Source organism: Pholcus phalangioides, unplaced genomic scaffold, assembly GCF_987345545.1.
Source record: "Pholcus phalangioides strain wild (caught in Gottingen) unplaced genomic scaffold, Ppha-v1.0 ptg000003l_1, whole genome shotgun sequence".
Taxonomy (NCBI): domain Eukaryota; kingdom Metazoa; phylum Arthropoda; class Arachnida; order Araneae; family Pholcidae; genus Pholcus; species Pholcus phalangioides.
In genome coordinates this window covers 8,046,248-8,065,134 of record NW_028301596.1, presented here as the reverse complement: position 1 = coordinate 8,065,134, position 18,887 = coordinate 8,046,248, and the positions used below count along the sequence as shown (strand labels likewise).

At 36.2% G+C, this 18,887-nt stretch overlaps 1 protein-coding gene across 2 annotated transcripts in view; it reads right to left on the bottom strand.

Annotated features, from left to right (window-relative positions):
* Positions 1 to 2,300: 2,300 nt before the first annotated feature.
* Positions 2,301 to 18,887, bottom strand: part of LOC149087991 (sodium-dependent proline transporter-like) — a 118,775-nt gene continuing 102,188 nt past the window's right edge. Inside the window, exons 3-15 of one of the 2 annotated variants that reach the window (XM_089243448.1) lie at positions 17,337 to 17,468; positions 16,842 to 16,985; positions 16,548 to 16,698; positions 13,162 to 13,294; positions 11,290 to 11,424; positions 11,048 to 11,151; positions 10,793 to 10,917; positions 10,596 to 10,708; positions 10,262 to 10,393; positions 8,242 to 8,341; positions 7,989 to 8,095; positions 5,796 to 5,963; positions 2,301 to 5,668 (exon numbers count right to left, since the gene is read on the bottom strand). In XM_089243448.1, coding sequence (XP_089099574.1) covers positions 5,417 to 5,668; positions 5,796 to 5,963; positions 7,989 to 8,095; positions 8,242 to 8,341; positions 10,262 to 10,393; positions 10,596 to 10,708; positions 10,793 to 10,917; positions 11,048 to 11,151; positions 11,290 to 11,424; positions 13,162 to 13,294; positions 16,548 to 16,698; positions 16,842 to 16,985; positions 17,337 to 17,468 — 1,796 coding nt within the window. In that variant the 3' untranslated portion in view covers positions 2,301 to 5,416. The remainder of the gene's footprint in view (positions 5,669 to 5,795; positions 5,964 to 7,988; positions 8,096 to 8,241; positions 8,342 to 10,261; positions 10,394 to 10,595; positions 10,709 to 10,792; positions 10,918 to 11,047; positions 11,152 to 11,289; positions 11,425 to 13,161; positions 13,295 to 16,547; positions 16,699 to 16,841; positions 16,986 to 17,336; positions 17,469 to 18,887) is intronic. The other variant, XM_089243456.1, reaches the window with a different exon arrangement.

Below are 18,887 nucleotides of genomic sequence, written 5' to 3'. Positions count from 1 at the left end.
ATTGGCATCTAAGGATAGCACAAAATTTTCTGGTTCCCATTACAGTATGTTTTCTAATAAGGAAAACAGCCATTGAGTCTGGAGACGTCAGGAGTGGGGGGGGGGGGAAGAAATATTATTTGCGACCATTTTTCTTCAATGAAAACCATGCTAGGCACCCCAAGATTAAGCTGTTTGTCAAGTCCTGATTACTGCACATATGCACTAAAAGATGTTAGAGAATTATAGAATATATATAATAAATGTTAAGGCTGTTTGAATTGATCTATTTTCAGATTCATAACAGTAAATTTTTTATGTTTCGACAAATAAAGCCAAATCCCACATTCTCTAAGGGTTTTTTTAAAATTTTATTATTACTGTACACAAATTTTTAATCACTGATGAAGAACGTTGGGTTAAAACTGAAGCACTAAAAATGGATGGAGTGCAGGGAAATGTAAATGAATTTCTTAGCACACTGTATTAATGTAGAAAAATTGGAAGTTAACACAGTAGAGCTCAAATTATCGGAATCAAATGGGACCAGCCTCCATCCAGATAATTCACGAAAACAGGTTATTTCTTAGTAAAAAAAAAATTTTTCTTTAGTATGTAATACGAAAATAATTTTGTACTTAGTACACTGTTGCCATGCAAGTTATATTTTTATTCACCAAACCACCCATATTGAAACCCCAACCTTGCACATGTAAACATAGCTTGAAAGTGCCAAAGATTGGTGACTCGTCTATGTATGCACTATCACGCTACACTAGTGCACTTTTTTTTTTATCATTCACAGATAAGAAACTTTTAAAATGTGGATTTTGCTGATTTCCCCCCCCCCCCTCAAAATGATTCAAATAACTGGAGTTCTACTGTATTTAATTTGTACTCTAGGTTGTTGTTTTTTATTTCTGCAAAAGGACAAAATAATTGTTTTGTGTGCAATGAAAAATGTCAACTGCGTAGAGAAGAGGACCTCCAGAGCTTTCGAAACAGGACAAAAAAAAAATTCCATTCATTATAAGCTGGATCAGCTATAACAGGATTTGACTGTATATTCTTACAAAGATTCTTGAAATACATCTATGCTTTTACAACATGAATCATAAATACACAACCTTAGCTATTGAAAAGCAATAATTGATGTGATTTGATGCTACGATATATAATAATACCAGCTATCTCTTGTAATATTTTTTTACAGCACATTTTCATTGTGTTCTTCTTTCTCCATAATAGCCTATACACTCTTCATTAGTTTGCTCTCAGGATGAAAAATACAATGCAGTAGACTCCCTATAATCCACTCATTTTCAGATGAGCCTCCCCCACCTCTCTGTGACCATGTTACCACTACTACTTAACCGTACATGTACCCCGTGAAAATTCCTCCGAGGGATTTCTAACGAATGTGCTGTGTATCCAAATATGTGATTGTTGAGGAATGCACGTTGTATTCAAGAAATGCTGCCCCCCCCCCATTGTGTGTGACAGTCTCCCCAATACAAAAGCAACAAGTCGACAGGTTATTTCTTGTATGTATTTATGAGTGAAGTTTAATTTTCTAAGCATGTTTTTTTGTGTGTGGGAAATGTATACAATTTGAATATAAACTTTTTTTCGAACTTCTTTTCAGCAATCCAGCACAACCAAGGCTGGACTAATCCCCAAGAATTTGCACGCTTGATTTGAAACAGTACATGCCTGAATCAATATTTCATATGCTAGCGTCAGAGGGTGATTTATGGCTCTGTCAGCAGCGGGGCTGTCCAAATTTTGCTGCCCTTCTTCCATTCCAATATAATGTTCTTGATTACCAATTACAGAAATTTGCTGCCCAGAGATATAGCCCATTTCTCTTTGTAGTATGGGGCAATAGATCTGTCCAGCCCTGATCAACATGATATATGCCGGATTAGTGAGAGTCTGCTATATTGCATTACCATTTATATATATTATTTTCTTTAACTCTGTTTTGTCATCGATGAAATCATTCCCACAACAAATGCTATGAAATTTACAATGATCACATGAAAAATAATAAGATATCTCTGCGAGGTTGTTTTAAGAAAAGAAAAAGAAAGAGAAAAAACTCCCCCATATGAGAAAAGAAAGAAAAGAAATACACCTCTGCCATTCAAATACTACAAAAATATCTTCAGAAGGTTTTTCACAGTAACAATGGAATCAATAAAACAACTTGTCAACAACACTGGCAATAAAAACAACAATACTCTTCTTCTGTACAATTCTTACTAAACACGGAAAATCAACATCGAAAAAAAAAGAAACCACATATACATTTTTTTTTTAATAACAAGATATACACTGAGCTCAAAGCAGTTCAATGGGTACGTTTTTTTCTTTCTCCATCCATCTATGTAAAACTGTATATACTACTTGACGTGTAATAAATATACAACCCTGTATTTGATACTTTCTAAATGGCATCACAAACACTGTAAAACATAATTGTAACAACAAATGTTCTCATTGGGAATTTTTTTGTGCCGATTGATTCTTTTTTTTTTTTAATGACTGGTGTTGGAAATAAAGTCACTCATTATTATTAAGTACGCTAGAACTGATCTAATTGAAACTATATAATCTTATATTTCCCAACTATTCATAATCTTATAAATGAAAGCACTTGAATAGGCACTGCTGAGCATCATTTATGATGACACTGGTCTTCACTATATTGCCAGATCACTCTCGAAACGCCTCATATTTGAAAAAGAAAATTCCAGTTCTCAATTCTAAAATTTTATTGCATTCATGTAAGATACCCAGATTTCAATGGGATTTGCAAGTAGAATTTCTGTGATCTCGGATAATTATTTATATAGCTATCAGGATTATTCATTTGAAATAATGGGGTTGGCAACAATTCAAATGCATGAAAGGCCGGCTTAGAAGTAACAGCATTGCCTAACGACATTGCAGGAATGCTACAGAAGTTGGTCATTTCAGACACAGAGAAACCTCCCAACAACAGCAACAGCTACTAACGGGACTGAGAAAATATGTCCATCATTTGGAGTTTATCACTGTTAAGAGATACAGTATTTCTGAAGGGGAAAATCAAAATTGAATCTTTTGATTGATCAAAATTATTAATAATCCATATAATAATCCATACTATAATTAATTAAAAGGAACTGTTTAAAAGCACATGGATATTTATTTTGTTCTGAAGATGCATGCATTTTGCATATGAGGCTTTAGTTTGTGGTTGGGCACTTTTTGTCATTGTTAATCTCATTCAAATAACAAGCTGTTCAGTTCTTCAGTGCAGCTTTTTTGATGCTTTTGTTTTGCACTTGAAGGAAGGACTGCACAAAATGTACTCGGCCGTTATTAAATTTTTTTTTAATCTGCATGTTTTCGTACCAGCAGATTTGAGCTAATTTTCATGCAGAAATACCAATATTATCCCCCAATAACTGTTGTCTTTAAAACTTGAAAATTTTTGTTTGGAACTCATCAGAATGCTTACCTAAGCACCCCTTGTTGCACAGTGTGGGAACAAAGGACACCCTGAACAAAGTCACTGGTTGTATTTTAACCCTAATTTCTGCTTTGCTCTTTTCAGAAACACTTCTATAGCATATCTGTTAATAATTACTTGTAGAACCCCAGGGTCTGCTGACCACATTTTGAAAACCCACTGACATAGGAAAGAACCTATGCTTATTTTTATGTTCATAGGGTTCAATGAAGAACTCTTTCGGATAAAATCATGAGGGTTATTTTCCTTATGAAAATGAAAGAAAAATGATGCATATCTTATATGTCCAAAAGTGAGCGTTATTAAGAAATCCTTATTGGGAGGTTAACCTTAAATGCCAATCCAACAGGATGCATTCTGTCTCAAGAAAATGTGGCTTGTTCAGAGAGGACTATTATGGGAGGTTTCACTGTATATGTTAGCTGGGTACAGCAGAGAACATTTGAGACATGATGGATATATCCAAAGACGCTTCTCATCTACAAGGTCATGTTGCCAATGAGTTTGCTCTAATGCCAATAAACTGCCATTATGATTATCAGTAGATACTCTCAAATTGCCCTCAGCATACTGCCAATGTGATGCAGTGTTTATTTTCTCCTACATTAAAAGCAGGTTATGAGATACTAAGCTATGTTTCAATCAGAAAACCCTTACAAATTCGAGACTATATAGATTAATAATGAAGTTTTCAATTTAGCCCTTTAACATGCACATCAGCTGAAGACTGACCAGTTAGAACCTCAGTGACCAGGATTTGTCATGCCCTGGTCCACATACTCTTAAAATAGTCAACATTTGGACGAGTTCACCTCACACTAACCTATAGCGTGAGAGAATGGGCGATCAAAGATCTCCAGCACAGTACATCAGTAAACGCTCATTGAGGAATGAAAAATATGGCAGTATAATCTAAATCCCACCATAGCTAAAAATAACCAAAAGAATATCATCTTTCCCTCTAACACATCTGCAAAAATACATATTCACTCCGCAATCTATTTTGCATTCAGAAACACAAATGCAATCCATATCCTGTAAATTCTTTTTAAAAGTTTCACAGATTGTGGATTTGATTTGGTAAAAATTTTTTTAACCGAAACATTACTATGTAATGGTTTACAACACAGAAACAAAATGTACACTAAAAAAGAAAGAAAGAAAACCTTCAAATATATAGATAGGGTTGCATACTCGCTCTGCATTCAATCTGGCACAAAACCGATGATAGTAACATGCAATAATACAAAATTTCTCTGATTAATCATCAGTGGCACTTATGAATGACTAGATGTAGCTACTTCCAACAACCAGAATAGTTTCAGAAAATGTTTTGCAATCATAATATCAAATTTTTCAAAATAGAACACCTTAAATAACATTATTTACATATGAGCAAAAAAGAAAGAAAAGGAAATTATCTGTACAATCGCTTCGTAAACTAACAGATTAAAACTTTTCGCAAATTTGTTTTTTAATTCGGATAAAAAAAATTTGGATTCATTTGACTCAAATAAGAATGGATCTTTCTTCTTATACAAAGATAAATTCTTGATGGAAAATAATAAATTTACACAACAAATTTTAATTTATACACAGGTTGTATTTTTTTCCATAATTTTTTCGTTTCAGATAAAGGATTGTGTAAAAAAAATGCATTGGTTTTGCAGCTTTTCAGTAAGATTACCAAGAAGAGAAACAGGTGGTTTTCAATGGATCAGCCTTCGCCTGTTGGATTTTTGCCTACAACCCATCATTCAGTGGTACATTTTATACATTTGTCACCTCAATCGTTGTGGCAAACCACAAAAAAAGGAACTTTCCCAACTCTCTTCCCTATGGTGCACTGAAATTAGGGCACGGCGCTGCGAGTATAGTAACACCCAATGTTTCTTGCAACCTGTTTTTTTTTTCCGATCAAACACCGGTTTCTGATGAACTCAATCGAAGATTCAGTCTTAAGCCATCAAACTCTGAACTGTCATCACCGTTGCCACCTTTCGGTCCCATGTCATCGGAGAAGTCATTTTCACCAAATCCATCAGGGTCATAATTTGGCAAAGCAAGGGGCACTTGTGAATCTGTGTGTTTTGGACTGTGAGTCTCCATACGGTGCATCTGTAGTTTCGGTCCCCACTGGTCAGTCGGTTTGGACAGAATGACAATACGCTGAAATTAACCAATATGATATTTAGCCTTTGAGATAACACTTCAACTTCTCATGTTACAATTCTGACATTGACAAGAGTTTGATATTTACAAACGGTTTAGTTGATAAAAAAATACCTGTGCATACCTGCCAGATTGGACCTTTAGCTTTGTAGACCTTGTAGATGGCAATAATAGGGATTGCACTGATGGATATGAGTGATAGGCACCAACCAACAGCGTTAGCCCAAGCTGGATACACGTAATCACCATATTCAGTCGGTTTCATGTCGATAGATGTGAAGATGATAATGAACTATGCAAAAGGGAAAAAAATATGCATCAAAAACTATTCCCAAGTAGCCGCCGGATGTCACATATGCAGAATCATAATAAATAATCATTAATAAATTATCAGAAAATTGAATTTTCTGTGAATGATGTCAGTCAGTCAGTCAAAAAAAAAACCACCACATTCCAGTCTTTTAATGACCATGAATAATGAAGGTCCCGAAATGATATATATTAAATAGCGTAAATTGTTTTACGTCATAAAAACTACAAAATCCTTTCAAATCGGAAAATTCTGTTCCAGTTTAAAATATTAAAATTGTCCAAAATCTGTTAAATAAAATAATGAACTTTGAGAGAGTACTTTCAAAATTGCCCACTTATTCGTTACTGATTTCACAAGGCAAATGGAAGTATATTTATACAAAAATTGCCACGTTTTTAAGACAAATAAATTCAACTGGTCGAATGGTCGACGCGTTTCGGCTCTTCAATGGAGAGCCGTCATCAGGACCTCGTGGTCAGAACTCACACGAATGTTCACAATTCTTGCATGGGATGAAGTAGATACCAGATTCTTTGGAGGGTGAGATAGGATCTTTCAGATGGGAAAAGGTGAGTATATTTGTTGGCTGGAATATTGTATGGAAATACAATTTCCATTCAATATTGTATGGAAATACAATTTCCATACAATATTCCAGCCAACAAATATACTCACCTTTTCCCATCTGAAAGATCCTATCTCACCCTCCAAAGAATCTGGTATCTACTTCATCCCATGCAAGAATTGTGAAAATGGATATATTGGCCAAACTAGAAGAAATCTAAATATTTGAGTTCTCGAACACCGAAAGCATGTTGAGAAGGGACGGACGGATAATTCGGCTATTGCCCAACACTGTTGGCAACATTCACATCATTTTGATTTTGACAAAGCATTTGTTTTTAAAAAAGCAACACACAATTCGGAATTGAATTTTCTCGAGGGATACTTCATCAGAACATGCCAGAATTTCCTCGTTAATGATGGAAGAAACACACCACCTATTTCGTCAGCTTGGACAGGCTTTATTAACCTCAGTCGTGAAAAAACTTTCAACACTTTACAACAGATGGCTCCCCAATTCGCATCCAAAGACCACTCGGACGCAGCAAATACAAAGGCGAACTCTTCGGACGACCAGACGTAAACATCACTCTTCATTCGTGTGAGTTCTGACCACGAGGTCCTGATGACGGCACTCCATTGAAGAGCCGAAACGCGTCGACCATTCGACCAGTTGAATTTATTTGTCTTAAAAAACGTGGCAATTTTTGTATAAATTAAAACCAGGCAAAGTTACTCATTTTTTGTGATAAGGAAGTATATTTATTGTAATTTTGTTTGAATGGAAATGTAAAGCTTTTCCAAGGATGATGTCACTCTCCGCTATCCATAGGAAGATATTTAACAGCTGGCTGATGTGAAGATATATTTAGGACAGAGAAAAAATTAAACTGCCTTCAATTCAAAGGAAATTAATGCACCATTGCTGGTAAACTCATGTCAAAATAGGCACAGCATTAGCATTGCTATGGTAGTATGTTTGGTATAAACGTCAGGTTCATGCAGACAAGCCCCATCAGGCCAGGTTTCAAGTCAGAGTTCCCCAGCAGACATTATATTTTTTTTATTTCTAATCGAATGACACCATCTGTTTTCCGAAAGTCAGTGTTTGTATATGGTAATTTTTTTGGTCTTTTTTGATGTTACCAAAGTGAACTTAATGACCATTTTTATCTCATCGGTTTTGAGATAATTTATGACTTACCATAAACATTTTCTGTCACGTGACAACTTGGGTTCTTTTTCATATGACCCTCATATGTTTATGTAATGCTGGGCAGAGAGAGCACGAGTGATAAAAAAAAAACTTACTAAATACAAAAGAACGAGTCCCAGAACTTACCAAGTCCCAGTATCTACAGCACGATTCTCTACAATATATTTGGAGAACATTAAAGAAAAAAAGGAAAATTCCCATTAAATAAATAAAATAATTATTACCAGAATCATCACAGGTACAACAACTTTCCAAACCCAACGCCAATACTGATAGTGAAATGGGTAATGACCCATCATGACTTTGATATCATCCAGGAATCTTTCAGCACCTATAAAAAACAGAATTGTTGCGATTCTTCTGAATACAAAACAAAAACCGATACTAATTCAACATATTTAATGCATTATTGCAACTAGAACAAAATAAATCACAATTTGATATTTTCTTGTAAATTAAATAAGTGGATAATCTTACCATAAACCCAGCCAATCACAATAACTTCCACTAATCCAATAGTCAATGCAGCATAGCTGGCGCAATAGTTATCCATCAATTGCAAAACGTACATACCACCCTGCAAATCAAGAATATCATCATTTCCAACTCATGTAGCATGTGATAAATATCATGTACAACTGTACCCCAACCCATGAGGATCTGCTATTTTACCTCACACCAACTCCGGTAATGTATCGCCATATGGCAATTCCCAACCAGTGGAGTTGGGTGGGAAATGAAGGTGCCCTATATCAGTGGTCGCCCCAGGCTCAGTAGGTAAACAACTTTTTTCTGACGTTCCTGCCCGGATTCGACCCCATGAACTTTGACGGTAACCTTCATAGTGGACAACGAGCATCTTACACTCTGCCACTCGGGCACCAATGAGGATCTGCTGGCAACAAGCACGAGTATTAAAGAGCATTTGCAAAAAAATAACAAGCATGATGCATACAAAAAAGAACTGTGCCCCTGATTTGGCGCAGCAAAGCTTGAATGCTCTGAATAAATTAAAGTCAATTAGAAACAATCAGGACCCTTGTCCAACTCTACTGAGTAATTTTACTGAGTAATTACTGAGTAATTTACTGAGTAATCCCTTTTAGCAAAAAAACCCAACTTTTTAAATCCTGCATAACATGTAAACTGTACTGTACCATGCTAATCGATTTTTGTATAATTACTAGCTATAATACTGGCGCTGCCCAGGGGTTTATTCTATACATTGAAAGTATTGAAGAAGTGACAAACCATTCTAAAGGAATGAATATGTCTGAGAAACATTGTTACGGAACCACGTAACTAAAGTGAAAAACCACTGTTTAGGCTGGCAAGCCATTGTTGCTCGACCATTTTTTTTTTTTTTTTTTGGCTATTTTAGACATTTTTTTGGCTCTAGTAAACTTTTAAAGTGGTCTATCACATATGCAAAATTTGATGATGATCGGTCTAAAATCATAGATTTGTATAGAGAGCTCTAGCACACACAGAAAATCAATTATATATATTTATTTACTAGCAAAAATACCCGGCGCTTCCCCGGTTTTCTTCAATTACAGGAAGGATTGAAAAAGTGACAAACCATTATAATAAACTTTATGATGCTTTATGTTCAACTTTATCTGCTGCCAGTATTATGATGCTGCATACATAATACTGGCAGCATCAAAGAAGTGAAAAGCCATTGTAATAGCATATGCATGTATGAAACACATTGTTAAGGAACCATGGTAACTAAAGTAAACATTCCGAAAGTGACTTTTGGGGCCCAAGAAATATTGTTGTTTGACGGTTTTTCACCCATTTCGGGATTTGCCAAGCTATGACGAACTTTTAAAGTAGCCTATGGTTTAATCCCAGTCCTGTTTGGTATATATATATGTAAAATTTGGCGACAATCTGTCTAAAATTGCAGGTTTGTATAAATAAAATTTACACACACACTTACTTTCACATTTATTATAAAAGATTGATACAGCGAACCTTGTTAATGCAAACCTGTGTGTGCTTATCACAAAATTCCTGTTAACGTGAAAAGAATTTTTTGCTTCATCAATCTCAATGTCATTTTTACCAGAAATGTCTGAAAATTGATTGAAGATGACGCTCAAATCTTTCAAGTGTGATTCCCATGATCCCCCAAAATTCCCAACACCAAAACCCTACGAGCATGTGGACCAACCAACCATACACGTGGGACCAACTTGATCATTATGCCTAGATGGGCTGCAATCTGCTTGTCTGGAAACAACAACGACAGCCAAACAATGACAACCAACATCTTATTTTGTCACCTCAAGACCATCTGTTGGCAAACTGCACAAAACTATTATTTTTCATATTCACTGGTGGTCACGTTAGCATCACTGGAATGTGTATTATAAATACAAAATTTTAACAACACAAATAATGTTCAGAAATAAATTAATCTCACCAATAAAAAAAATGAGTACAGGCAGCTCATACATAACTTTTCCATAGTAAGAACAGAACTTACCTTCGTACAGATAAGAAGTCCCAAGAAATACATAAAAATACAGACTCCGCCAAGAACAAATGCTTTGTTACGCCTCAGACGTTCAGGAAATGTATCAACGATTGTGGTTGTAGCCGTTTCAATGAGAGTAAACTATAAAAATGAAGATACTTAATATAAAAATTAGGGAAATTTACATAGTTTGGAAACTGTCAGCCAAGTACATATTTTAGATAATACCTCCTCCCTGGCATATTCAACGGAGTAATCTATGAGCATTAATGCATAAAATAGTTTCATATATAGCATAATTAATATTTACAGTCATTAATAATCAAACGAAAAAATAGCTTACCTGGGTTCCAAGTCCAAGTGTTAGCAACATGCAAAAAAATAATACGGCCCACAATGGAGATACAGGAAGACGAGACACGGCCTCAGGATATGCAACAAAAGCTAGACCAGCACCTAGGTTGAGCGTAAGAATAAGCTATTTTTGTCTAATAATTCATTTGTGCATGGTTTCTATAAAAATAACTTATATATATTCACCTTGCGCAGCAACTTCTTGCACCGGGACGCCCATCTCATGAGCCATGAATCCTACAATACTAAAAATCACAAAGCCAGCAAAGAAGCTTGTACCGCTGTTACCCAACGTTATAAAGAGGGAATCTCTGTCAAAATAAAAAAATATCATTGAGTGTTAGAGGATGAAAATTATTATTCCCCCTCACCATAAGGGGAGGGGAGGGAAAAACAGTAGTTGAGCGCAGGCATGCAGATAACATCCATTATGATAAGTACCTGAAACAGTTGTTATGAAAACGGTTGTAACTGGCCAGAGTTATCAGTCCACCCCAACATGGAGAAAGTGAGAAGAATATCTGCATGGCTGCGTCTCCCCACACCTGTGACACGACAAAATATCAATATAGCTAGCTATGACTCAATGTGAGTGGAGACGACAAAATCAAAAGGGTGCGATATGGTATTTCACTTATTGAGAAAATAATTTAAGAAATAAATAAATTCCCATGAAAATTTACCCTTGCTTCTTTCAACAAATGCCACTGCGGGGTAAGATAAAACATTATTCCATCATAAGAACCTTCTAAGGTGGCTCCTCGGATCAGCAGTATAACAAGAACCAAATAGGGAAACAATGCTGTGAAATACACTGCCTGAAAAAGAGATATTAATGTATGAGTGTTACACAGTAAATAAATGTAAAAAAACGTGTTGACATCATCCAAACATAATGAACTCATGGAAAGAAGGGTTTCCGCAAAAAATTTCGGAATCACTCCTAACCCCTCAATGTCGAGTGATCTGCTCAGTATGTCGCAGCACCGAACTGCATATCTTAATCTTTTAATCCATTATATTACATTTCACGATCTCTGCATGTTTGGTATCATTCGAAAGAGGAATAATGTGGCTTTGCATAACCATAACTATTAAATTATTTTCATTTCTCATATTTTATTGTAAGCGATGTACGTTTACTGCTTAACACGTGGGCACCCGAGATATTATTGTAAAGAGTATGTTTTAGCCTGTTGAGGTAAAACATCTTGTATAACTGAGTTGGTACTTCTTTTGTTAAGTTATAAATCCGATTTTTGGGGCAGCGGTAGAAAAGGAAAAAAAAAGATCAGAGAAAAAAATATATACTTCAAAATATGAGGCCGCTGACCAAGGAAAAAGCTCCAGTAGTATCACATTTCACGTGGTGTACAATCAATCTCTCTCTCTGTTATTGTAATTGCTGTGTGGTTGTTAATAGAATACAATAATAATTATACAGGGATGTCTGTAACCAAGACCATCCCCTGATAAATGGTTGCAGATAAATGCCAAGCCTAAAACAATTCCTGTGACCTAGCGATGCTAACCCTGCAAACCGTTTTTTATTTATGTTATTTTTCTGGTCTTTATTCATTTTTGAAGTTTCTACGGACTTTTTGCCTACCCTGTATTATAGACAACACATTATTTTATAAACATAGAACATTTCAAATTAATTCAATGATTACTTTAAAAGTTATAATTGTTTTACTAAACATCTGTGAAAACCGGCGATTTCATTTAAATCCGAAATCTGCCAACTTTTGGGATCCAGATATTCTCCAGAGAGGACCCACCCCGCACCCATAGACAAGATCGAAAAAAAAAATTGTTAAAATTCTCTTTGAAATATTTTTTAAATCAATTAAGAGAAAGTGTCACTCTCCTCTCCTCCTCCCGGCAGCACCTGCATTGCTCCTGGGCAGAATATAATTCACCGTCAGTCTTTTCATGCAAAATACTGGACATAAGTGTTTCCTTTCGTGGATGCTATCAGTGATAAATTATTTTAGGTATACGAGCTCTTAAAAGCAGTTTTTTACATTTACTTTTTGATGACATATTTAATCAGAGTAAACAATTAATGTGTTTGCCACATGGCTGTTAACAGAATACCATAATGATTATACAGAGGTTTTTTGGCAACCAAGGTAAGTAAACAAAGTCACGTCTTTGCCAGTTGCTTAAATGTGGTCACCAAGACATTTTTTTATGGCTGCACGACGGAAATTACCATGACTGCCCTCTATGGGTGTTTTCCCTAATGGCAACGGTATTTATTGACTTCATGACATCGTGAAAGTTTGCGGAAAATCTTATTTTCTGCCAAAATAAGGAGAAATCTTCTCCATGCTTGATGGGTTAATAATATTCTGGAACAAATCCTGAACTAACTCAGGGCCTTACTGTTTGTTCAAATAAAACAGAATCCTTCAAATTGTTATTTTTTTTTTAATATTGTAATTTTTTTTTTAAATTTTGTTTATACAGTAAGTAGATAGAATTGTGTACAAGAAATTAATATTAAAATTTTACTTATATGCTGTGATACGAAATGATATGTAACATACTTTCCCCATACTCTTGACACCTCTCAAGAGGCATATAAACACAACAGCCCAGCAAGCCAACAAACACAAAGCCAACTGCCATCGTACACTTCCCAGGTCATGAAGGCCCTCTGTCAAGTCCAAGACAAAGTTGCTGTAAATAAAAAATAATATATATATATATATATATGTGTGTGTACACAGTAAAACCATGATAAGTCTTCACTGAAGTTATGGGGAAATGATGACGACTTAAGTGGACTGATGACTAAAGTGAAGTATCATCAGTTTCAATGTGCAATATACTGTGGAAATCATACGAATTTAAAATAATAATATAACATTCATCAAAATATGAATTAAAATTGCAATATTAACAAAATTTATAGATTAAAAAAAAATTTTTTTTTCCCCTTAACATTTTTGAGCTTAAGAGTTTCGAACGTATGGGAAAACACACTGGTACACTTACGATTCATACAGTATTTTTTTTTCATTTAAACTAATCAGAGCAACCGTTATAATAATTAGTGTTTCTCTACAATACAATTAATTCACATCAGATTTTACACACATACATGACACATATGATTTTATTAAATTAAATTTTTGTGATCAGCAGGTCATGATGCAGGGCTCCCACTCAAAAAATGAGAAAAAGTAGGAAAACGCAAGACTAAAAAGTAGGATGGGGGAGGGTAACCCCTTAGACAACATAATCCTAGCATAATGGAAAAAAGTCCCTAAAAAAATTTTTTTTTGCAAAAAAAAATTTTAATTTTGAATTAACTTTGTTTTTCATAGCATTATTTCAGTTTCCTATAAGATTGACTCAAGCCAAAGCAAAATGATAAATGACTTGGTTACAAAACCAATTTTTGGACAAAACAGTGTGCACTAGCAACCACAGATAATTCTTTGCTGTCTCTCCTTTATACATATTACATTCTTTTTTTGGAGTCTTCCAAAGTGCAGAGCTTGTCAACTCTCTTCGACAAGGCACAGCAAATTTTGAAGACATACGTTTTTTAAGAATGACGCTCCTTCGAGACCACTTTCAAAAGCACAGTGCAAAATGTGTAGATTACAAAATCTGATGTAAATAAGGCAAGGTGAACCTGTTTTACTGCGTTGTCCATCATTTTTTAAAGGGATTTCTTCACATTTTACTGTTCCAAATGCCAGTGTAATCATTTTTGACAAATGAAGCACTTTCATTTCTAGCTCTTTGCTGAGCATTGTAAATATTGTTCATGCCTTAAAAATACAGAAGACAACTGAATGCTACTGGGTAGCATCAGAATCACCAAACCTAGAATAGGCCTATGTATCCAACTGCTTTGAAATGCAAACTGTTGCTTCACCTATTTGCACAGTAATTTTGAATGATGAATGTTAGTTACTGTCCAAGACCATGAAGTAATAAATACAAAATTATTTTTCCCATCCAGACAGAAGTTTTTAATGACTACTCTACTTGTTGAACCCTCAAACTAAGCAAATGAAAAATTAATCAAATGGTCCACATACACCCCCCCCCCCCCCCCCACCAAATAACCTTAAAAATGATAAAATTTCTGTTTTGGCAGAATCATTAATTGCATTTTTCAACATTTGTAATATTTGGCAATATATCAATGATTTCCTGCTCAATTAAAATCAATTACATAAATTTTGTTGATAGGATTTGGTAAAAAAGTAGGAAAAGTAGGACAAAACCAAGAAAGTAAGACAAAAGTAGGAAATTTTACCGAAAAGTAGGACGAGTGGGAGCCCTGATGATGTAATCTCATAACACAAAGGGTCAAAATTTGATTTGGGGGGGGGGGGCTGGGCAGCGCAAAGCCAACATTAGAAGCGGGAATGAATTCGGGGATATGTGTTGGGGGGGGGGGATGATTTATTGTGTAGAGGCCCACACTTTACAGGAAAAATCAAATTTTTCACACATTATTAGGCTCTTGGGAAGGGTGATTGCCCCCCTCCCTCCATGGATCTGCGCTTGATTAGACCTTCTTAACATGGGGGGGGGGGGAATTTTGGATTTTCAACAAAGAAATATTCTGTTCAAATTTGAAGCCTTAAATTGTTGGGGGGGGGGGCATACAGAAATCGGGTCCAGCTCACACAGTCCTTAACATTTCAAAAACTTTTTCTAGTTTGCAAATTAACTTCCTCAGTGTCACTTCATGTGTTTTTATCTCTGAGCTGTTCCGTTTTGGTACATAAGGCTTTTATGGTCACTTTTGAACATATAGCAGAGCTGTTAATATTTTCGGTTCGAAACCATACTAAACATGCCCAAGTCATTATGCCATAAAGCAAACTTCTGAAGTTATTTCAAGGTTTTGACAGCATATAAAAATTCACCAGTGATTCTCAAATTTTTGTCACCTGCGGTTCCCTTGCCCGATTCATGGTTCATTTGCAGCTCTTCAAAATAGTTTAGTAGATATTTTCACTTGTAAAAGAACCACTTCAAAGCATAAATAGGCATAAAAATTGATATCTCCAGATTACCATGATGCCGCTGACAAAGATTGGCAATGCCCTTGAGAGCCAGAAAGTATACTTTGAGAAACACTGCCCTACACTGTTCTTCCGAAACAATGCAATTTAAGTTCTTCATTTTGACTTTCTCTAAAATTTTCGATGAGGGTGTCATTATTTGTTGTGTCAGGTCCAGTCAGTACACTGTTGTATATGTTAATGTAATCCTCAGCACAAGGACTGTAACTAGTGTTTTTGTGATGGGGAGGTAGCGTGATTTGCCTGTCTCTACCACTGTAAAATTCTATGATTTTATAATGGTGTTTTTGATCCCAACTAAAATTTTCCGTTAGGCAGTTGTTCTCTTTACTTCCCTCTAGTTTCAGCCCTACAATGATGAAAAGCAGCTTGCATACAGTTTATAATTATGAGTTTTGCTTATCATTTGGGAATCAAATGCTTGCACTGATTTCTCCTGCAGAAAAGCCTACTTTCTCGGGAAAAAATTGTTACAATTTCGGAAAGCAACTGCTTTATTACAAATGGCTTATTAAAAGCATAGCATCGAGTACAGAAACGGTTTATGCTAATGGGGGGGGGGGGGGTTGATGATGTAGAACTCGCATTGGCAAGCAGACATGACATTAAAAAAATTCAGTAGAGCACTTTAGCGTTTTGGTAGCAAAGCATTTGTTGTAGTGTTTCTGTGAAATTTTCGACTAAGATGGTACAATGTCTCTTTCCATGACAGGTTTTGTTTAATCCAGTTTTTTGTATTTTAGCTTCAAAATCAATCATGGGACCAAGATTTTTTTTCCATTGGAGACTGGTTTCAGCTTGATACCGGTTCTGTTAACGACAGGTTTTTCTATATTACCAAGGTGCGACATGATGAACAATAGAGTTCGTATACTTACTGGAAGTACTCATCACTAGCCATCTTCGAGTTATGAGAAGTGTAGATTTCCCATTGTTCATCACTGAGATTACCCCGTTGTATACAAGTTCCGTTGAACAGCATCGTGCCATCATGAGCTGTACAATTTTTCGTGTCGAATTTCCTACAAGCTGAGATAGAAAAATATATATATGAATATTATAAGCAGAAAGAATGTTCATTGCAGTTATTCTAATTATTTAGGACAAAATATTAGGAAAAAAATCTAAATATAAAGTGGAACAAATTTAAATAGAAGTGGTCGAGAGATTACCTTGAGTATTCCACCAGTTATCACAGGAACTCCATGGCAAATGACTAGTGAACGAAGAGAGCAAGTAGAACAGCGCCCACGCTAATATCATGTTGTAGTAGACAGCCACAAGACTAGACATCATAAACATGGCATAGCCAAGACCTATTCAATGTTTTTGCAAATATAATATTTAGTATCCAGAATAAACTGACAGAAAGACAAACTATTTTAGATCACTAAAACTATTCTGATCAGAATATTGAAAAGCCTTAGCAGATGCGGGCCTGTAAGCAGAATCTACTGTATTATGTGTGTATATTCCTGTAAAGGTGACCATCATGTCACTTGAGTGGTCAAAATTTTGACAGGTTATACAGTATTTTATTAACTTCATGACCAAACAGAAATATTAAATACTTCAACATTATAAGACATTAATAAACTATTGGCATGTGTTCAAAGCACAGAACTCATTAGACATCGATAAAGTAGTAAAGCGGTATCGCTCCTCACCTTGAAACAATGGGGATATTTTCCATATGGTCACAGGTCCTTCACTGGCATACTGACCAAAGGACAGTTCCATGAGAAATAACGGCAAACCAACAAAAGCCATCATGATGACATATGGTATGAGAAAAGCCCCTGCGTAACAAAAATGCAAATGTTCATCAAAATATTAAAAAGGCATTTGATAAAAAACTATGAGTATATATATATATATATATGTGTGTGTGTCATATATGTGTACACAGTCAAACTGCAAGAGGTTCTCAAATAATATGTAGGAAACATTTTAGGAGTTCGGGGTTACAATTCAAATTTGCCTAGGGTGCTGTTAAATACAAATATAAAGCCACAATCGGCTAAATACCTTACAAGGTGCTGTTTTAACAGTACCTGTAATGAGCTGGAGTAAGGGACCATGTCAAGGATCGCCCCAATTCGATTGCGATCGACCAAGTGATAAGGCTCATGATTGAGTTTCTCACTCACTCACTGCCGCTCATCTCATGGGAAAATATGAAGTCCTAACACTTAGTGCATGGGCTCTACTCTGCATGATCTCTTGATCATCACTGTCTGGTCCAGAAAATTTAATTGTCTAACATCAAGGCCGTAGCGGGAGGAGTCTTTCCTTCCCCCCCCCAACGCTTGAAATGTGGGAAATTGACTGAAAAAAATGGGTAACGATGGCCAAATCTATTGTTCTATCATTTTGCCCCCCCCCCCCCCGAAATGCGCTAGTGGCCACCTTCCGATTCCTTGATTTTAGCTGCTGATCAAACACTTTCGAAATCCTAATAAATTGTTGATGCAAACGTCATCTCATTCGGGCATACGCGGAATGGGGGGGGGGGAGGATAAGAGGCTCGGTGGGCCCCCGAAAGACAAAAAGAATTGAACAATTTAATTCAATTGCATTTCAATTGGACAAAAAATGAAATACTTTTATACGCTGTTTTAATCACTTTTTGTTAATTTAAATGCTTTTTGAAGGTTCGTAACTCAAAATGTTTTCGGACAGATTCCTAGTGCCACCCCCCCTCCCCCCAAACGGTCGATCCTGCTTATGCCCCGATTCCCTTTGTATAGTATAGTATAGAACCGAGCACGCCCAGGCTCTGTCGCTTTTGCGATATAAGCTCATTGATCGTGAGATCGTGGGTGTGCCGGAAAAAACTCAAATCGGCAAGCCGGCCGGGAAAGCACACCCGGTTCGGACCAACATCCCGCCAACCCCCCAAACAGCACAACCACACCCCCCACACCCAAACCCCCAATCCCAGGGCACATCACCGCTCGACCAAGTCAGGACAGCACAGCGGGTGTGACCCCTCCTCAGCCCCGACGACCGCGACAAGGCCACGCCGGTGCGGTCCACAGCACCCCCGACCAGCCCCAAGAACCTCCACTGCGGACACGAGAGAGAACCTGCCACAGGACGGGAAACCGCCCCCTCATCAAGGAAAACATGGAACGCCTTTTTTCCCTTTGTATTTATACAAATAACAGTTGAACTGAACAGTTTCTTAAAAGAATTGCTTGGGAAGTTTATCAAAC